This window comes from Balaenoptera musculus, chromosome 21, assembly GCF_009873245.2.
Source record: "Balaenoptera musculus isolate JJ_BM4_2016_0621 chromosome 21, mBalMus1.pri.v3, whole genome shotgun sequence".
Classification (NCBI taxonomy): domain Eukaryota; kingdom Metazoa; phylum Chordata; class Mammalia; order Artiodactyla; family Balaenopteridae; genus Balaenoptera; species Balaenoptera musculus.
The window spans coordinates 32,706,180-32,727,295 of record NC_045805.1 but is presented as its reverse complement, the minus strand read 5'-3'; the positions used below and the strand labels follow the sequence as shown (position 1 = coordinate 32,727,295).

Genomic DNA, 21,116 nt, shown 5'->3' with positions numbered 1-21,116 from the left:
GAGGAGGCGGAACCAAGCTAGGCCGCATGAAATCCCCGGGCTAGATTTCCCTCGCGCCGGACGCCTCTGCCATGGCGGCCGGCACCGAGGAGGGCCACGGCCAGGCCGGGCCGGGCGCGCAGCAAGAGGAGGAAGACTGCGGGCGGTGGGGTGGGCAGCGGAGCCGGAGGGATGGGGGTCGCCGCGCAGCTGCAGCTGCCAGAGACCAGCCCGTGGCTGGCGGCCGGGCCGGGGCAGCAGGGTCGTCGGGGCTCGACTCGACCTCGCACGCCTCTCCGCGGCGACCAGTGGACAGTCCCCCTCCGCCTCCGCCTCCGTCTTGGTCGCCGCCGCCGCCCGCTCCCGCCGCCACAGGCACCGCCACCACCGCCGCCACCGCCGCCGCCGCGCACAAAGCCCCCCCCACCCCGACTCTCGGGACGCCGCCGCCGCCAAATCCTCAGCCGCTCATTGGCCGCTGGCCGCGGCGCCTGCCGGGAAATGCAGTCCGGGGCTCAGGGCGCAGTGGGCTAAAGGAGGAAGAGGCCAGTCGGCGGGCGGAAAGGAGGGGCTGGGGGAGACCCCGAAACGCCAGCGGCCCGGCGGGGTCTCGACGAGAAGTGAGACCGCAGGCGATAAAGGCAGAGAGACGGAAAGGCGCGACGCGGAGGAGAGTGAAAAACAAAACAAAACTAGAAGGCAGGATAGAGGTTGGGCCTGGGAGGCGAAAGTGTGCTCGTGCGTGTTCTTTGATGCTTCTAACAGCACATGTCAATCACCAGATGGGACTCCTCGGGGTGACACTGGATGCCCTCCCTAGACCTTAGAAATCCCCTACAAACGGGCGCCCGGTTAAGATGAGCGGGAAAGGGGACAGCGATTTCTGTGCCACCCTGGTTGTCTCCCGCCCGACAGCTGTCACAGAGGAGCTCCCTGTCCCACCGGGCTCTGCGTGTGGCAGCGATTTCAGACCGGAGCCTTGGGGGACAGTCTCGGATGGCAGACTCCTCGGACGCCTCCCTGGCAGGCCCCGGGCCCCACACGCCTGCTTCCTTCTCGCCCCGCGGGCCCGGGGGCTTGTGGGTAACGGGGGGAAGGAAGGCAGAGCCGCCCGCACCCCAACCCAGAGGGACCGGCAGGCTCCCCGCCCGTCACGTGCCGGGCCCTGCGCTTCTCGCGGCCAGACCTCCGCTTTGAGGGATGAGGGCGGGCGTTTGTCCCAGACAGAGCTCACGTACGCAAGAATGAGAGGACGAAGCGCCAGTCAAGATTCTTTGTAACCCTATATCCCTCCCCATCCTAGGAAATCTATGTGAAACAATAGAAGGTACCAGCTGCGTGACACAGTAAACTCGTCTTGCAGGAGTTGGCCGATTTGGTGACATTTCCTGGGGCCTGGTGATAATGACTTAGGACGTCGTAGCACAGAGACGTGAAAGTACAAAGGAAACACAGGCTGCGACCAGATGAGGAAACCAATACTCCGTTCTGAGAATAATAAAGTCATATCACCACTAGACGTTAGACTCTCCATCGACGTTACAGTGCTGGATCTATTTGGTACCGTTACGGGCAATCCCTGCTACCTGTATCTTTAAATACCACTTAAACAGGAAATTAAAAAGATTCCTACAGACCAATTATTTTCATGATTACTAATTTTACATTCGTTTAAAAAAAAAACACATACACACACAACCCTGTTAATAATGCTAAGGATGATATTCAGAATTAAGCATTCCCATTACTGCTAATCATTATTTCTAAATCTATGCTTGTGTGGTTCCTATGCTCGTGGTACCAAAAGTTAAAGGAATCAATAAAAGCACATTTTTGTTTTAAATGTCTTTTTGGAACACAGATCTCCAAAGGGGGCCACACCACCTGAGCTTATTTCAAATGTTTGATTCTATCTCCTGGAAAGAGAGGTTAAATTGGTCTTTTTTTTTTTTTTTTTTTCTTTCCTATGATCCTTTCTATCTCCATACTTCTTTCCCACCTTCCTGTATTGACAAGAGTTTAAAATTAAACTTATGTGAAGTAAATGCATAGTCTCTTCCTGCATAACATACACATTGTTAATAATATTTGATTTGGAGCCGTATTTAGGGAAATGGCCATTAAAATAACAATTTACATTTTTCGCATCTAACATGAGGTTCAGAGCATATTTTCTATTCTTCATAGAAAGTGACCAAACAGTTCATTAAGAAAGCAATCTGGGACTTCCCTGGTGGTGCAGTGGTTAAGAGTCCGCCTGCCAATGCAGGGGACACAGGTTTGAGCCCTGGTCCGGGAATATCCCACATGCCGCGGGGCAACTAAGTGCATGCACCACAGCTACTGAGCCTGCGCTCTAGAGCCCGCGAACCACAACTACTGAAGCCCGTGCGCCACAGCTACTAAAGCCTGCACGCCCAGAGCCCATGCTCTGCAACAAGAGGAGCCACCGCAATGAGAAGCCCGTACATCGCAACGAAGAGTAGCCCCCGCTCGTCACAACTAGAGAAAGCCCGCGCGCAGAAACGAAGACCCAAAGCAGCCAAAAATAAATTTAAAAAAAGAAAATAAAAATATTTTTCTAAAAAGAAAGCAATCTAACACAATTCTCAGGGCCAAGATTAGGGAGAAAAAACCATTTTTGTTTGTCTTCTGAAGATTATATTAAGAAACTCATTACATGATAAATCACTTATCCTGAAAGTCAAAAAAATCACCAGGCCTGATAAGAGAAGGCAGACATCGTTTTGAACCAATTGATTTCAATAAGAAAGATTCTTAAACCTTCCCTTTTTAAAATGGGATTGCTGACATATGGCCATGGTAGAAAATCTAGCTCATCTTTCAAATACTGGGCTTGGAATCGTTCATCTGGTTTATGAATACTTAATGATTTTCACTGTGCCTGGTTGTAAATGAATACAATGCATGAATAAGAATATTTCCCGGCATAAAATGTCTCCCAGGGAACTGAGAAGAATATTTTTGCATCTTTTATGATCTTTTCCAGAAAAGTACATGTACATGATAGTGCAGTGATTAATTTATGAAATTAATGTGAAAATTATACCTACCTAGCCTTTTAGAGTTCAAAATTTACCATCGGGAATTTTCAGGGAAGGAAAGGTAAAGAGACTTTATAAAGATTTGTAGATTTTGTTAACTCTCGTAAACATAGAACATGAAGTGAAGCCTTTCTGTCTAAAGTTGGGTATCAGACACGCACAAAGGGCCCTCTAGTGGCCAAACTGAAAAGTTTTGCCTATGTAACATATAGTCGATCCATTTGGTTATTAGCTGAAAAATGCTTTGTGGATTAAAAGCAGTCTACATTTTTTAAAAAAATGAAATTTTATACCCGCCATCTTTTATTCTTACAAATGTGCAGCCCAGATGAGTAAGGTCTGTGGTCAGTCACATGTTAAGAGAAGTATTCTCCGTGTGAAAGCGATTCCCTCCTGTCATGTTAAAGTAGAGCCACCAAAATTTTGTTTTCCTTCTAGAGCCAGATAAAATGGATGGGTAGAGATAATTGGGGATAGAGTACATTTTTAGATCTTTCACTTTCCCAAGATGGCTCAGTTCCCCATCCTAGGAACTGAAGTGCCCCCAAACCTGCAGTGCCAATGTCATTGCACAGCTACTATAATATACATTTTAAATGTTATTTGAGAAACACAAACTACTGAACATAATCAATATCTGTTAAGAGAACATTTATAAAGCAATTTTATTTAGTGGAATTCAGATTTCCATATGAAGATTTCATAGCATTCCAGTTTTTCGCCCTGGAGATAGGAGAGGGGATGTTTTCCTCACCATTCCCGCCCTTTCTGCCACTCCCTCCCCTCACTGCTTTCCCCGCCCGCAGTTGCGGAGTTGGAAGGTGGGGGAATATATCAAAGTGATGTAATTGGTGACTCCCAGATAGTCACCATGGCGACTATCAGGCATATTACGCGACTGGTAGTGTAAGAGCTTCTTTAATCCAGCTTCAAGGAAGGGGTTTTTTTTGGGGGGGGGGGGCTGTGAATCCACAGCCTACAGAGTGTGAACAGGCAGAAAAACGTCAGTATTGAGCCCCCCAGCATAGACACTCCTTAAACTAAAGCCAGTAGAGGAGTCATTTCGCCGGTGGGAACCAGACCTTGCCGCCCCCTGGGCTGCCATCGCGAGGGACACCTTAGCGCCCCAGAATCTGAGAGCTCATTGGTGGGTGGTGTCGTCACTCAGAGTGACGTAATGGCTGAGGAAAGAGGTGGAGCCATAGAGACTTGGCTTCTGGCCCTTCTAGCTGGGGGAGCTGTGGGAGGAGGGGAATTGGGAAGGCGCTGGAGGACTGAGGCAGCAGTTCCGGGGAGCCTGTCGTAGGAAGTAGGGGTGGGCGGGCCAAGTCCTCAGGCTGTTACTTGGTGGGCCGCGCCTGCCTGTTTTCGTCCGGAGCCCGCTCCCTCCGCATCCTGCTCCTCCCATCAGCGCCCAGATTTCCAGACAGCTTCGAGGCCCCACCCCGCGCTCTCCTCAGCCCCTGACCTCGGCCCCCCGCCCGCACCCCAACTTTGGGGCTCAGCCTCCACCCCCCCTCTTTCCATGCTTGGCTTCCTCATTTCTTTTCCGTACCCTGTGTCCCGATTCTTCTCGCCTTCCTTCCATAAACTTGGATAGCCAAGGGTCTTGGTCCCCGTGCCTGCAACACGCCCGCTCCAAAAAAAACCCAAAGACCCCGCCCCCGCCCCCCCGGGACCCCAGCACAGCAAACACAGTCCAGCAACACACAACGCGCACAAAAGTCACCGGCTAGGGAGGCCGAGAGCGCGTTTTGCCCCCGTGACGTCGAGAATCTGAGGCAAAGGTAACCGGGGGAGCCTGGGGCCCGGGCGAGCGGGCGTGGCGGCGCAGAAGCGCAGGCGGGGCTCGCCGCCTGGCTCCGCCCCGCTCGCCGCCTGGCCCCGCCCCGCCCCGGTCACGGTCGGGCACTCCTGGGAAGTGGTTGCCCACAGTCCAGGCGGCTAGTGCCCGCGGCCCGAGAGCAGATTAACTGCCCGTTCGGGTCTGGCCTTCCTCCAGCAGGGGACCACCCGCCATTGGTCTGGGTGCAGATGTTCCGAAGTATCATTTGAATTCTTGCTCAAAATGTCAGGTCTGTGGTTGAGGTTTCCGTACCGGAGGGATTGCTACTCCTTTCCCAGCTTCAGGAAAGCAGAGTTGACACTGCGAGATACTAAGGCTCTTGCTGCCGTTGGCTGAAGAGCGCCGTAGGATGCAGACAAATTTTGGTAAAGCTTATTTAAAGGTTTAAAGCTCAGTTTGGGCTCTTTGGAGAATCACTAGCATAGGAAACCCGTTTACCTCCACTTTAATTATTAGTAGGTGCCATGCATATTTTCATTGCTGAGTGAGTACTTTCAATCTTTAAATGTTGGCAGCAGCTTTTCCAAGTATGGAAAAAAGCTAATTGAAAACAAATCCAGAATATTTACTGTCTACCTGTAATTTTAGGCTACAAATAAGTTTGTCTTGATTTCTTAACTACTTGGCAACCGTTCAAGTAAATTACTCAGTACTGTTGACCAGAAATCAAAATGTCTTTGAAGACCATATCACCATCATGAACATCATCGTATTCGAGATCATTTCTATTTGTTGGGATCTCAAATAACCATTCTCAAATCCAGGGCTAAGAAAATATTATTCGTGATTGTTGGAAATGCACTTGAAGGAAATTTTACACCTTGAATAGAATATGCAAATTTTCTACCCTTGCAATAGTTAAAAACACTTAAATCCTGATATCTGTATAATTGATTTTTTTCTTTTTCCTTTGGCTGCATTGGGTCTTCCTTGCTGCCTGGTGGCTTTCTATGGTTGCCGCGAGCCAGGGCTATTCTTTGTTGCAGTGTGCGGGCTTCTCATTGCAGTGGCTTCTCGTTGTGGAGCATGGGCTCTAGGCCCGCGGGCTTCAGTAGTTGTGGCACGCAGGCTCAGTAGTTGTGGTGCACGGGCTTAGTTGTTCCGCGGCATGTGGGATCTTCCCGGACCAGGGCTCGAACCCATGTCCGCTGCATTGGCAGGCGGATTCTTAACCACTGCACCACCTGGGAAGCCCTGATGTGTCTCTAAAGTACTGAATTGTTTACCTACTCCTTCTGTCTAGGTCCCTATGTTGACTTGTTGAGACAAACACAAATATGGCCTTCTACAGTTATAAAACAGTCTTAGCTATTGCCCGAGCAAGGTAAGCCTTGGAATTCCACCCCCCAATATTTATATAAACTTTATTCTTCTAGTTGGAAAAGATACATGTAAAAGGATAGGCTTAGTACACAATTAAAGCTTTGTTGGTTTTAATTGTGTTGGTTTTTAGAAAGCTGACATTTTAATATATTTAAACTTACCCTAGATTTTCTATATGCTTTAGAACTCAGGCTGAGTAATTTTGTAGAAGTGTGGGAACAGGTAAGATACAAGATGTAATGGCTTTAGAGTGACACCTCTGTAATGAGGCCCTTAGATGTAAAAAGGAGTAAAACTGCTGGTAAACAAGCCAATCCTAGGGCATATATACCTGCCCCAGTAAGGTCTGTTATCACTTATTTGTTCCAGAGAATATTCACTGAGAACTTACTGTGTGCCAGATATGTTGTACATTTTCCCTTTTGGTCATTCAAAAAGTGCTATACTTGGCATGCTTCAAAAATAGTCTGAAAGAATGGAAAAAGCCATCTCTTTGCCAAAAGAAGTCTCTTTGCCAGAAGTTGTCTTTGCCTAGATGGGTCTTATTTTTACTTTCAAACAATCTGATGTGTCAGTTTAGCTGAAGATTGTGAGTTGTCACAAAACTAGAATGTAGAGATCCCTGGCCGGGGAGCCCAATTCCTGTTTTTTTTTTTTAATTTTATTTATTTTTTTATACAGCAGGTTCTTATTAGTTATCTATTTTATACATATTAGTGTATATATGTCAATCCCAATCTCCCAATTCATCCCACCACCACCTGCCCCCTGCCACTTTCCCCCCTTGGTGTCCATACGTTTGTTCTCTACATCTGTGTCTCTATTTCTGCCCTGCAAACCAGTCCATCTGTATGGGGAGCCCAATTCTAACTCTTATTCCTAACATTCTTTAGGAATCTTAGGTGAAGGGCATTTCAGTAGTAAGTCCCTCTCATTTGAAGGAGTCCCTGGGCACTGCATAGACAAAGCAGTATTGTGTGATTGGTTTATCCCCACAGGGACCATGAAATGTCTCGTTCAAACAATATTCCTATCATCAGTAGAGTAGCTAAAGACACAAGTGTTCCACCTGGTTTATGATAATAGAGACAAAACTTTCAAACATAACCCGGGGTAAAAGAATGTTTGCTTTTTAAATCAATAGTCACAGAGTTTCTAACTTGTAATACGGCAATTATCCTTAGGAATTAACTTATTAATATTTCTCTTAGAGTATATCATTCACCCATAAAGCATACTATCCTTCAACTGGGCTAAACAGTTACATTTCATTCATTCACGAACATAATCTACTTTTAAAATGCAGGCTTAAAAACGATTGTTCTATTTTTACCAGATAAAATATCTATTTCTTTAATTTTTTTTCTTGTAATAGTATGTGCTCAACTCAGAGGATGTTGCTCTTTATTCCAGATTCCCTAGCCATTGTGTCCATCCCACCAGCTCTTCTTACTCCCCATCATTTGCATTTCTTCACTTACCAGATTCCCATTTAAATAAAACATATATGAAGAACTATGGCAGCAAGAAGTACTCCTATCCTACTCAGACAGGCAATAAAGTACTTCACTTAAGGACTAGAGTAATACAAAAGCTGCACACATCTGCTTGCTGGCTGCAGGAGGTCCCGGGTAAGCCTCAGCTGGAGCAAACCGCAAAGAAGCCACAGGTGCCAAGCCCTCAGCCAACAGAAGAAACTGGAGCGAAGATTAAGGAAGAAAAGCGATCTTATAGGCAAATAATTATGGATGAACTTAAATATTATCACAATGGATTCTATTTGCTTTGGACTGACACCAAAGTTGCTGCCAGAATGGTTTGGAGGCTGTTGCATGGACAGGTGCTGAGCAGACGAGAGAGACGAAGGGTAGGGCAAGAGTCATATTTGCGAAAGAAAATGGAAAGTTAAAATGAACTATTTGGAACCAACTTTTAAGTTCCACTTCAAGTTCATCTTAAAAATCCCAGAGTAGGAATAGTAACTCATGGTGAGAACCAGAATTTCTTACTTGTCTGCAACTGACTTGCTGTACAACTTTAGGCAGGGTCCTTAAAATTTGTGTATATTTGTCCATGGAATGGTTATAATTGTGTTTTCTAATTTCTCCAAGGAGTTGAGAGGCTTCAAGTTTGATCTGTGCATCTGGAGTAGAAACTGCTGTTAATATATTAAGTATACGCATTTGAAAAAGCAATTTTAACAGATACCATGTGATTAAAGTACAGACCCCTAACTTAGATGAAAGCTCAGAGACACCAATAACATGTTTTGATTGTCATAGATTTCACTGAAGATATCCCATAAATATTACTTCAGAGCTATGGTACAGAGGAAAATCCGGCCTTTCCATTTTATAAACAGCTGCAGAAAATCTGTCTTGGGTTTTTTAACACTTTAAGAACCAAGGCAGGCTTTTGTTTTTGTTTTTGGCGTGTCCTAAAATAATGACTATTTGCATATGCATTTGATTCTTTAGCTGTTGAGAACGTGTGCTGATTTATTCCGCCTGCTTTATGGTGTTCATCACTGTCTCCTTCATGGAATTCTTATTGCCAGCGTTTCTGAAACTCTTCCCAGAGATGTTGCCGTCAACTGTTGAAAGTGAATCCAAAAAGGTATGTAGGATTTTAAACTTTTAAAAAAATTAATAGATTTTGTTTTTTAGAGCAGTTTTTAGGTTTACAGAAAAATTGAGCAGAAAGTACAGAGGGTCCCCAGATACCTCCCTCCCCCCTGTTATTTCCCCCATTATTAGCATCTTGCATTCGTGTGGTACACTTGGTACAATCGAAGGACCAATATCTATATATATCAGTATTAATTAAATCTCATACTTTACATTAGGGTCCACTCTTTGTGTTGTATAGTTCGATGGGTTTTGAAAAAAAAAGTAATGTCATGTATCCGCTATCACAGTATCATACAGAATAGTTTCCCTGCCCTAAAAATCCCCTGTGCTCCACCTTTTGGTCCCTCTTCCCTCTTCTCCTAACCCGGGGCAATCACTGATCTTTTTACTCTCTCTATAGTTCTGCTTTTTCCAAAATGTCATGTAGTTGGAATCATACAGTGTGTAACTTTCTCAGACTGCCTTCTTTCATTTAGAAGATGCATTTAAGGTTCCTCCATGTCTTTTCCTGGCTCATTTCTTTCTAACACTGCATAATATTCCATCATACGGATGTACCACCATTTATCCATTCATCTATTTGAAAGACATCTTAGTTGCTTCCAGTTTTTGGCAATTATCAGTAAAGCTGTTGTAAATACTCATGTGCAGGGTTTTTTTTTATAGATTTATTTATTTTATTTATTTACTTTTGGCTGTGTTGGGTCTTCGTTGCTGCGCGCCGGCTTTCTCTAGCTGTGGCGAGTGGGGGCTACTCTTCATTGCGGTGCGCGGGCTTCTCATTGCAGTGGCTTCTCTTGTTGTGGAGCCCGGGCTCTAGGCACGCAGTCTTCGGTAGTTGCGGCACGTGGGCTCAGTAGTTGTGGCTCGCGGGCTCTAGAGTGCAGGCTCAGTAGCTATGGCACACGGGCTTAGTTGCTCCGTGGCATGTGGGATCTTCCCGGGCCAGGGATCAAATCCATGTCCCCTGCATTGGCAGGTGGATTCTTAACCACTGCGCCACCAGGGAAGCCCCATGTGCAGGTTTTTGTGTGGACACAGGCTTTCAATTCATCTGGGTAAATACCTAGGAGAGCAATTGTTGGATTGTATGGTAAGGCTATGTTTAGTTCAAGAGAAATAGACAAGCTGTCTTCTAAAGTAGCTGTACCGTTTTGCATTCCCACCAGCAAGCAATGAAAGTTCCTGTGGCTTCATCAGCATTTAGTCCTGTCGGTGCTTTGACTATTAGTTATTCTAATTGGTGTGTAGTGGTATCTCATTGTTATTTTAATTTGCAATTCTCTAATAACACATGACATTGAGCATCTTTTCACATGCTTATTTGCCATTTGTGTATCTTCTTTGGGGAGGTGTCTGTTCAAATCTTTTGCCCACTTTTTAATTGGGGTGTTTTCTTTTTGTTGAGTTTTAAGGGTTCTTAGTATATTTTGGGTACAAGTTCTTTATCAGATATGTGTTTTGCACATATTTTCTCCCAGTCATAACTGTGTCTTTTTCAGAGCAAATCTTTTTAATTTTAATGAAGTACAACTTATCAATTTTTTTCTTTCTTGGATCATGCTTTTGGTGTTGTATCTAAAAACTCACTGCCAAACCCAAGGTCACCTAAATTTTTCTCCTGTGTTTTCTTCTAGGAGTTTTATTGTTTTGAGTTTTACATTTTGAGTTAATTTTGGTGACAGGTGTAACATGAGTGTCAAGATTTTTTTTTTTTTTTGGCCTGTGGATATCCAGTTTTTCTAGCATCATTTGCTGAAAAAAACTATCCCTTCTCCACTCAATTTTAACTTTTTACCATTAAAAAATAAAGAAAACAAAAATCACCTGTTACTGCAGTGACTAGTTGAACAGTAGGCATGATTTATTCAGCCAAACAGACCATTTAGTGCTTGTGAGTAGTCCCTGGGAAGAGGGTGTCCTCCTTTGATGGTCACTGTGAAGGTGAAGGGCTGGACAACCGAGGCAGCCCCTGCATCCTCTCCATCTGTGCCACTCTCCCAGACAGATGGATGAAGGCGTGGACACAACACTAGCAGAGGACAAAGAGGGCAACTTTTAAAGCAGACCAGGAAATGTTTCACGGAAGAGGTGACCGTGGACCTGAGACTTTAAGAGTAGTAGAATTTTACCACACTGTTTGAAAGGCACTCTGGATAGAAGGAATAGCACTTAAGATGGCTTAACAGTGTAAAAGAGTATGCCAATCAGAGACCACTGACTGATTCTTTGTGGTTGGAGCAGGGAGTACAAGGGGATGGATGGGAGAAAATGAGACAAATGTGATGTGTTGGGGTCAGGTTGGAAAGCATCTACCACCCTAAGGAATTTAGACTTTGACAGTGGTGAGTAATGGAAGGTGTATGTAAGCAGGGGGTGAGAAAAACGGTAATCTCTATTTTAGATCAATCTAAATAATCTAATCAACAATGATTAGAGCTGTATTTTAGAAAAACAAGTTGCTGGCAGGAAGGATTAAAGAGGGCAGAGCCAAGTGAGGAAAATCAGCCGGAATGTTATTGCAGCAGCACAAGAGAGAGATGAAAAAGCCGGAATTATGAAAGTTGCATCAGGAGTAAAAACTTGAAGATAGATTTGAGGGACTTCCCTGGTGGTCTAGTGGGTAAGACTCCACGCTCCCAATGCAGGGGGCCTGGGTTCTATCCCTGGTCAGGGAACTAGGTCCCACATGCATGCTGCAACGAAGATCCCGAGTGCCGCAACGAAGACCAGGCGCAGTCAAAGTAAATAAATAAATAAATAAAATATAATAATAATAATAATAAATAAAATAAAATTTCTTAAAAAAAAAAGAAGATAGATTTGAGACAGATTTAAGGGGTAGAATCAAACTGCAATATTTAACTGCCTGGCAGTGGTTTAGTTTACTTACATTTAAAGTAAACAGGATCTAGAATTAATACCATAGGATTCCAAGGAAGGCATTAGTGAATGCAGGAAGATGGGGGGAATGAGGAAGTGATTTATCTAAATATTCCTCTTTCCTCAGCACTGCTCATTCCCCAGACATACATATATACACATCATGGCCACAGTTTTAGAAAATACTGTCTTCTTTGCTTTGTTCCATGAACAGAGGGGGAGCACACGAGAGTGAGCGTGAGTGTGCCAGCCTTCTACTCACACCAGGTCACAGGATCATGCGCTTCTCTTTCATGGTACTTATCTGGTATGCTTTTACATTAATTTGTGGAATTACTGGATTATCATTAGTCAATAATGGTTGTCTCTCCCATTAGACTAGAAGTTCCATGAGGGAAGGAATTCTTATTTGTTTTTGCTCATTTTATCCCAGCACCTAGCACACAGTGGATGCTCAATAAATAAATGGATGGATGGATACAGATGAATGAAATGGATGGCTAAATGGGTTTTAATGATGGTATTGCCATTGTGTAATTTTGGGGGGCTGAGTCTTTTAAGATCTTTCTAAGAAAATCAATGATTGCTGTGATTGGCTGGTCATTAGAATCTCTTGGGCAACTTAAGGCGGAAATGTATGTATATATATATATGTATATATATATATATATACACATAATATATATATATATGTGTGTGTGTGTGTGTGTATATGTACTATACACACACACACACACACACACACACATATATATTCCTGTTCCTCTCTACCCACCCTGATCATGGTTATTTTGAAAATACTACCACACTGCATCTGTGATAATGAATGAGGATTTAGAAACACTGGTCAACATAGTGTCTTAAGAGTATATATTTAATTCTCTTTTATATAGTGCTTTGTTCATATCTGTTATAGCACTTAACTCATTGTCATATAATTGATTCTTTCTGTTTTCTTCTTAACCTGTAAGCTACTTTAGCATAGAGTTAATTTCCTAGTTTTCTTTAGTTTGTGGCCCAAGCAAAATCTGGGGCCACTCACACTAGGGGTTGACTTGACCAACGGCCTAGATGGCTTGCACCAGGTTAAGAGACAGTATGTATCTATTCTAAACAGTGACAAAGGCTTCCATTGAGGGGACATTTTGGATCTATCAAATATTTATGATCATTGTATCAATGAACAATAAAAGGTAAGATTAAGGAGACAAGCTGCAAATCAAGGCTACTTTTTAATTTGCTCTGGTTATCACAAAGCGCCTTCAGTTAGGTCTGAAAATAATATTCATACGTGAAATAGGGATGACCGACAACAAAGCCACAGTTATTTTTCTCTCATCTTTATCTACCAAGTTGTAATCACGAAGAATTAACTTTGATTAACTTTTTCCTCTTCTATTATGAAGGAAGAAAAACAGAAAAAGAAAATGACTGCAAAGTTGGAACTAGCAGAATTCCTTCAAGAAACGATCGCAGACATGGCAAGGAGGAACGGGGCGCAGCTGGGGGATGCCTCCACCCAGTTCTCAGCCTACCTCAAACAGGTGTCCGTCTTTTATATAAAACCAGGCAACATATCATCATGGAGCTTCCAACTTGTTTATAATCTCTGAATTTGCAAATATCTAAGTTACAGAGATACAATATTGCAAACATTTATGGGAGTTTGCAGAAAAACCTATCTTAAAGCCATCAGTGTGTTGAAGATGTTGATAACTTCTTGGAAAGAACAGGAGAATGAGACTCAAACTTCTGAACTGCTCCTAATTTTTCAGTTGATTTAGGCTGACTTCCCACAGATTTTTTTTTTTTAACTCCCCTTTGTAACACAGGGCCCACATCCACTTCCAGACAGAAGACACAATCCATAAATGCTTTGGCGTCTTTCAAATAGTCTACAGGGAAGATTCAGTTAAGTAGGAAGCACGTTTTAATCAGCCCCTTCGTCCCGCTACCTAGGTCCAGACAGGCCACAAGCCCAGCACAAAGGAGATAGTTCGCTTTTCCAAACTCTTTGAGGATGAGCTGACCCTGGAGCACCTCGATCGATCTCAGCTGGTGGCCCTCTGCAAACTGCTGGAACTGCAGTCCTTCGGAACCAACAATCTGCTCCGCTTCCAGCTCCTGATGAAGCTGAAGTCTATAAAAGCAGATGATGAAGTCAGAGCTGAACTACAGCTGTAGGGAGCTATCCAGACCTTGGGGACTGTCTTAGGGTGGCTTTGTGACAAAGTGCAGTGTCTTCTGTTAGGTCTGCTCAGGGGCTGGTTCTGGCAGAATGAGTGGTTTAAACCAGGGTCCCCAACCCCCGGGCCACGGACCAGTACTGGCCTGTGGCCTGTTAGGAACCGGGCCGCACAGCAGGAGGTGAGCGGCGGGTGAGAGAGCAAAGCTTCATCTGCTGCACCCCCCATCTCTCTCATTATCTATCTGAATCATCCCCTCCTCACCCGGCCACCCCCGCCTCCGTGGACAAGTTGTCTTCCACGAAACTGGTCTGGTACCAAAGAGGTTGGGGACCACTGATTTAAACAACCACTGACAACCTGGACCTTGATTACTCACTTTAGGAGTTGTCTGTCGTATTCTTTAGAAGGCCCTTGTAAGCAGTTAGTAGTTCGGATGTCTTAGCTGGGACTAATCTAAAGCAGTGAGGGTCTGCTGGGAAGGCACAGCAACCCAGTAGATCCCAGAGAACAGTAGATTCCACTGCCAAGGACAGTGCTCGACCCCCTGTACCTCCCCTCTGCTTCTCCCCACGGAGCTGGGTGAGCCGGCCTGGTAAGAAGGGGTGGCAAAGGATGATGCAGGGAGGGAAGGCAGGACCTCGACATCTTCTGGAAGAAAAGGGCACCATTTGGCCTATAACTACTAATTAGAGTCCTTAAAAAGTGGGAAGAATGTTTCTTGAATCTGAATCAGCTGCTTTAAAAGCATTCTGCCTGAGGGAGCAGGATTCCCAGAACTGAGAAGGCAGGATCCCATCGGCCCCATTTAGATGTTTAGTGGTTGCTTTTAGAACTTTGGAAAAAACAATACTGGTCCCAGAAGTACCACAGTTTGGGGTCATACCAAGCAGAAACTGTGTTAAGTTGTTTACTGAGGGAGTTTTGCAGACCAGGGAGTTGGGGCCGTTCCTGGGGTAGGGGAGGACCACCACCGGGATGTGCAACAAATGGTACATTGAAAGCTTTTCAAGTGGAATATTTTTCTATGAGTCTTAAAGCTGCCGCGAAAGGGAAGTGGAGTAGAGCTGTCACAACCAGGCGAAAGGCAACGCAAGAGGGGAAAGAATTCCCTTGGGGACAGGCAGTTGAGGAGTTCTGTCAACTTCTCTGATATTATTAATACCTGTTGGCGGGATTCCCTTCATGTCAACCGCTGCACCTCGAGGTCACCTTGCTTTATTAAGTGCCTGGCCTTTGCAGCAGTCAGCGCGGGGGACAAAGTGGGAAAGCGGCAGATTCTGCGTTTCCCTCGATTTGTTGGAATTAGGTAAAATTGGAACCAAAGGATCCAATACCATTCCTTACATTTGTTTCAGGTGATTGCCAAGGAAGGGGTGAGTGCTCTGAGCGTGTCAGAGCTGCAAGCGGCCTGCAGGGCCCGGGGGATGCGCTCACTGGGTCTCACTGCGGAGCAGCTGAAGCAGCAGCTCACAGAGGCAAAAGTGGCAGCTTTACTGGACCCTCTTCCCCGGAACTCTCTCCCCTGCCATCTGCAGACCTTGTTTTGTGATTTCTGCTTTGCCATCTTACCTAATTTGCCTTGTTTAGTTGAGCCGTTGGCGGCTGAAGTAGCTGGATTAATTAATTTATTTTTTAAATTAATTAATTAATTTATTTTTGACTGCGTTGGGTCTTCGTTGCAGTGCATGGGCTTCTCATTGCGGTGGCTTCTCTTGTGGCGGAGCACGGGCTCTAGGCGTGCGGGCTTCAGTAGTTGTGGCAGGCGGGCTCAGTAGTTGTGGCTCGCAGGCTCTAGAGCACAGGCTCAGCAGTTGTGGCGCACAGGCTTAGTTGCTCCGCGGCATGTGGGATCTTCCCGGACCAGGGCTCGAACCCGTGTCCCCTGCATTGGCAGGCGGGTTCTTAACCACCGCACCACCAGGGAAGCCCTGGATTTATTTTTGACAGAGACGCGGTAGGTACTCTATTAAAGAGTTCTCTGTTGCTGCTAACCAACCACCACAATGTAGGGGCTCAAAGCAGCACCCATTATAGGCTCACGGTTCTGCAGGTCAGAAGTGCAGGCTGTTTTCCTTTCCGGAGGCTGTGTGGGAGACTCCCCTTCCAAGCTCATTCAGTTTGTTGGCTGAATTTAGTTCCCTGCAGCTGTGGAGTGAGGTCCCTGTTTCCTCACTGGCTCCCAACCCAAGGCTACTCTCAGCCCCGGAGGCCCCTCCACCTGCGTGAACTTCTCACATGACGTCTAGCAGCAGATTTAAGGTCTCACGTGATTAGGTAAGACCTACCTGGATAATCTTCCTATTTTAAGGTCAACTGACTTGGGACTTGAATTATATCTGCAAAATCCCTTCATGGCAGCACCTAGATTAGCGTTTAATTGAATAACTGGGAGAAGGTGTGGGTACACGAGGGACTGGAAATCTTGGGACCACCTTCGAATTGTACCTCCTCTGGGTATTGTAAGGGCCTGGGCAAAAGCTCTGATAGAAGGCCTGTCAGAATCCATGTGAATCCGTGTGAATCCATCTGAGCCACCTGCCGGTGGCTCAGCTGGGGTTGCTTTCCCAGTGTGTGCCCCAAACCAGGGTCAAGTGTTAGCTTTGTAACAGATTTCCCCTCAAATAACAGATTTTAACTGAGTGTCAATGCTTTACAACAAAGGAATAACTCCTATTACAATCCTCATTCCTGTAACTGTATAAAGTGCTATGGAGTGTACACAAATTATCTGGGAATAGGCGCCCCTGTTGTGACTTTGAACCCCGTCAGGTAGCTATTTCCTCTTCCATGTCGGACCTGCTCCGGTTGGAAGGTGAGCATGTTGTCAAGAGGTACTTAAACATCATTTATTTCCTGAACATAGAGTATTAAGTGACTTCATACTGTCAAATTGCTCTCTTGAAAGGATGTATCATTTTACAATACACTTCAAGGGGGTGAGAATACTAATCCAACCATACAATCAATATTCAGCACTCTGTATTGTTATTCCAAAAATCCTATGCTAGGATACGGCTGACATTTCACAGAAAGGAAAAGCTAAAAATGGTAAACCTAGGAAACATCTTAACTTCATAAAAAGATAAATTAAAACTGTGCAATTTGGGAATTCCCTGGTGGTCCAGTGGTTAGGACTCCACACTTTCACTGCTGAGGGCCAGGGTTTAATCCCTAGTCGGGGAACTAAGATCCCACAAGCCGCACGGTGCAGCCAAAAACAAACAAACAAACATACAAAAAACTATGAGATTCCACATTCACCTGTTACGTTGGGAAAGATCAGAGTCTGGTGACACACCGTGTTGGAGAGGATGTGAGGAGAGAGGCACTCATGCATTGCTGGTAAAATCCTCCATGGAGGTTTGGCAATAGCTTTCAAATTTTAAAAATGCATTTACTTTGCCCTGGAAATTTCACTTCTAGGAATTTATCCTATATTCTTGCACATGTGCAAAATGATATATCTACAAGGTTATCCACTGTAGCACCATTTATGATAGCAAAAGATGGAAAACTGTAGAATAATCAAATTATGGCATTTCTGTACAATGGATTCCTTTACAGACGTTTAAAAAGGCGGCAGCTCTACATCATCTGGTATGAATCCATTTCCAAGATATTTCAGAAAGCAAAGGACAAAACAGTGTGTATATGTCACCCTTGGTGTAAAGATAAACATATAAATATCTATTTTATATGCACAGAATATCTCTGGAATATTGTATCAGGAACTGTTATCAGTGGTTGCTTCCAGGGAGGGAAATAGGGTAGCTAGAGAATAGGGTAGAAGGCAGGCTTATTTTTATTGATTAGATTTTATTTACCTTTTGAATTTTGTCTCTTGTGCATGTATTATATCTATCTATATACACATACATATACATATATACATTTAAAGTTTGACCATTTGGTACTTGAAAACTTACATCTCATTCTAATGTTAATTTCTTTGGTTATGAACAAGGCTGATGTATTCTTTCACATTATCTACTTCATACTGAAGAGAAGATACTTAGCTACTTTGATCCACAACTGGTTTGAGAGTTTAACTGAACCTCCCTCTCAGACTCTGAGTGAGGGGCTGCAGGGCCCAAGCACTGGTGCAGAAGCCAGGAGACGTGTCCCTGTTCTTGTTCTGCCCTTAGTACTCAGTGTGCGCCTGGGGGGCTGTAAAACCAGGGAAGAGTAGATGACCGTGGGTCCAGCTCTCACGTCCTGTGATTGTCATGTTTCATCCTCCCCCCATTCTCCAGTGGCAGGACCTCCACCTGAAGGAGAATGTCCCTCCTTCTCTTTTGCTTCTGTCCCGAACCTTCTACCTGATAGACGTGAAGCCAAAGCCAATTGAGATACCACTCAGTGGGGAGGTAAGTCCTGGGTCGGTGGGGAATCCGGACCCCGTGACTGGGGCCTCTCCGCAAACCTCCATTTCCCCTTACAGTCAGAGTAGGCATTTCTTTTGGCATATCTTGGAATTTGGCCCAAGTGGCTTTAAAAATCTTTTGAAAATTCCTTTAAAAAATGAAAATCACTCAAACCACCTCTAGCTATGTAGCTGTTACTATCTTTAGGAGTCTTATTGATTTAGGAGTCTTATTAGGAGTCCGGTTTATTCTTTCTCCTTAAGTATCTAGTGTTTTTTAGCAGGTTTCACCCCCCCCCCCCACCATTCTTTCTCCCTTGAGACTGAATGGTTCCTGTTCTTTCATGTCTATTTCATTTGTCCAGATTCCTATTAATTGTTTTAAGGGTTTTTTTTGATGTGGACCATTTTGAAAGTCTTTATTGAATTTGGTTACAATATTGTTTTCTGTTTTATGTTTTGTTTTTGTGGCTGTGAGGCCGTGTGGGATCTCAGCTCCTGACCAGGGATTGAACCCGCAGCCCCCTTCACTGGAAGGGGGAGTCTAACCACTGGACCACCAGGGAAGTCCCCAGATTTCTATTACTTTTTAAAGCAGTGATGGCCAATCTAGAATATAAACAATTTTTTTGTCTTCCTTCAACTCTTTTCCTTAATCATTTTTTATTGCCTTTAACGCAGCAGTCTTTTTTTCTCCTGGTGTTTTACTGAAGAACCCAGGACTGGCCCATCTTGCTCTGGGTCCATCAGAAAGGGCCTCTCGCTTCCCTGCTTTGTGGCTTCATGTCTGACTCCGAACATGCATCAATGATAGAAGACGCTGCACGTGTGACTGAGCAGATTGAGGTAAGTACTTTGGAGTGAGGACCAGTCATTTTAAATCTTGGTTATGCTATTGACTCTTTGGGCAAGCCAACAAAAATGATACAACGTCTAGCATGAAAAATGTACTTCAGTAGTTTTGGACCTGATTCATAAATGTGACTTCTGAAAGGGAAGTGAGATGAGGGTCTTGGAAGAGGTAGGGCCTAATCATATTTCAGTGTGCTTTGGATGTGCTCAAGTGATACTTGAAGAATAAAACTAACACGTGAGGATCCTAATCTTCAATAAAGCTTGTGGAGGACAGCCAAAAAAATAAAAAATAAATAATAATAATGTACTTCAGGAAACGCCGTCTTACTTTCCCTTTCCGTATTTCCAGAGACTAATCTGGATTTGGGCTTTGTCCAGAAGGATTCTAGGGGAGACTAGGAGCAATTCTGGAACATAAACCATGTTCTAATAGGCTGCTGGGTTCTTACATTTTCTCTGAGACAGACCAGCTATTTGTCATTTTTAGACTGCCCTTCAGTAGCAAAGAAATTTTGGAGTAGCAAAATGTCTTAGAGCTAAATTTGAGTTTCAGAATTATTCTAGAGGAGCGTAAACTCTTGATCCACATGTTGCTTTCTGGAATGGTTAATAAAGACCTAAGAATTAAGGACAAGCTCCTAGGCATTTTATTGTTGTTGTTTTTTTAAATCCATGCTTTTAAACTTCTATTCTCCATATATACAAAATGAAAACAAGTAGCATACTAGGTTCAGTAGAGAATTGAGAGACATCAAACTGAATATACTATAGTTTTGGATATACGTAGCCCTTTTCCCTCCAAAGTACCTTAAGAAATTACTTACTTCCAAAGAGCAGTGATATATTTACTTTTCAAATCTAATTAATGTAATTGTTGAAGACAGATTAGCTAGCTCTTCTAAAATACCACTCCCTCCCTCCATTTTCCTGGTGTTGCAGGGGCATCTATTAGCCAGCACCTACCATTTGAATAAGTCAGACAAGTTTATCACTTATTATTAGACACCAAAAATGATAAAGATGTCACTATTGACTAAGTTATATCAATGCTATTAGAAACTGATGGGTAAATGAGAAATGGCAACTTTTGTGTTGATTTTTTTTTTTGAGAGTGAGAACAGGATCAGAACTGGCAAATCAGTAGCTTGTTAATAGCAGGATTTTAAGTATCAGAATCTAATTAGAGTGCAACTTTTGTATCTAGGGTGCCCAAAACTCAAAAGATAAATAATACTAAGTTGCTATTTCAGGGACATGTACTTCATATGTTACTCATAAAGGAAGTCAGGGATTTAGTGGAAAGCAAACTGTGCTGGAAAGTACTGACTACCGTAGAAGTGCTTCTGAGTTTCAGGAAGAACAGAAGGCTTAGCTTATATAAAACATTTCTCTCCCTAGGCTCCCAAGATGGATATTCCCGTGGGATCACCCACTTCCTCTGAATCTAAAGAGAACATGGTGGGGTTAGCACTTCAAGTGAAGGGAACTAAGGTTAGACAATTACTTTCATTTGCTTTAAGTGAAAATAACAAGAAGTTAATTTCTCTTATTTTCCACCGCCTGAATGAAACTGAATTTCAATACAGTGGTGTTCTTTAATACGGATTTTTTTTTGGTACTGCTTGATCTGTTTCTAAGAAAGTCCAACATCTGGCTATATGTATTTAGGTTCCAGATTTTGCCTGTTGAGTCCAGTGCCAGATGTGAAGTAGCTGTTTCAAGCTCCTGGTGGTCATGGCAGGGTGACTGTAGATCCAATATACCTTTTGCTGTAAGTCAGTTACCCAACTCTCAGCTCTGATGTTTAAGGATGAAGAACTGATACAGCTGCCACCAGCTACATCAAAGCCTATTTCATTACCTAAAGGATCCATCACTGCTGCTAAAGAAGCTGTAAGTTTCTAAAAAAAGAAAACCCTTTCCCTCTAGTTACTTTTAAGGGCAGTGAGAATCTAGAATTATAACTGTTGCAAAACACCACAC

General features: G+C 44.0%; 1 protein-coding gene across 1 annotated transcript; it reads left to right on the top strand.

The window, feature by feature from the left end:
• Positions 1-6,167: 6,167 nt before the first annotated feature.
• LETM2 (leucine zipper and EF-hand containing transmembrane protein 2) lies at positions 6,168-21,063 on the top strand. Its single transcript, XM_036838504.1, is given in 10 exon segments — positions 6,168-6,214; positions 7,627-8,080; positions 8,691-8,722; positions 8,724-8,829; positions 13,133-13,270; positions 13,686-13,886; positions 15,271-15,390; positions 18,169-18,282; positions 20,532-20,624; positions 20,943-21,063. Coding segments are annotated over 10 exon segments (1,401 nt in total). The 3' UTR covers positions 21,039-21,063.
• The last annotated feature ends 53 nt before the right edge of the window (positions 21,064-21,116 follow it).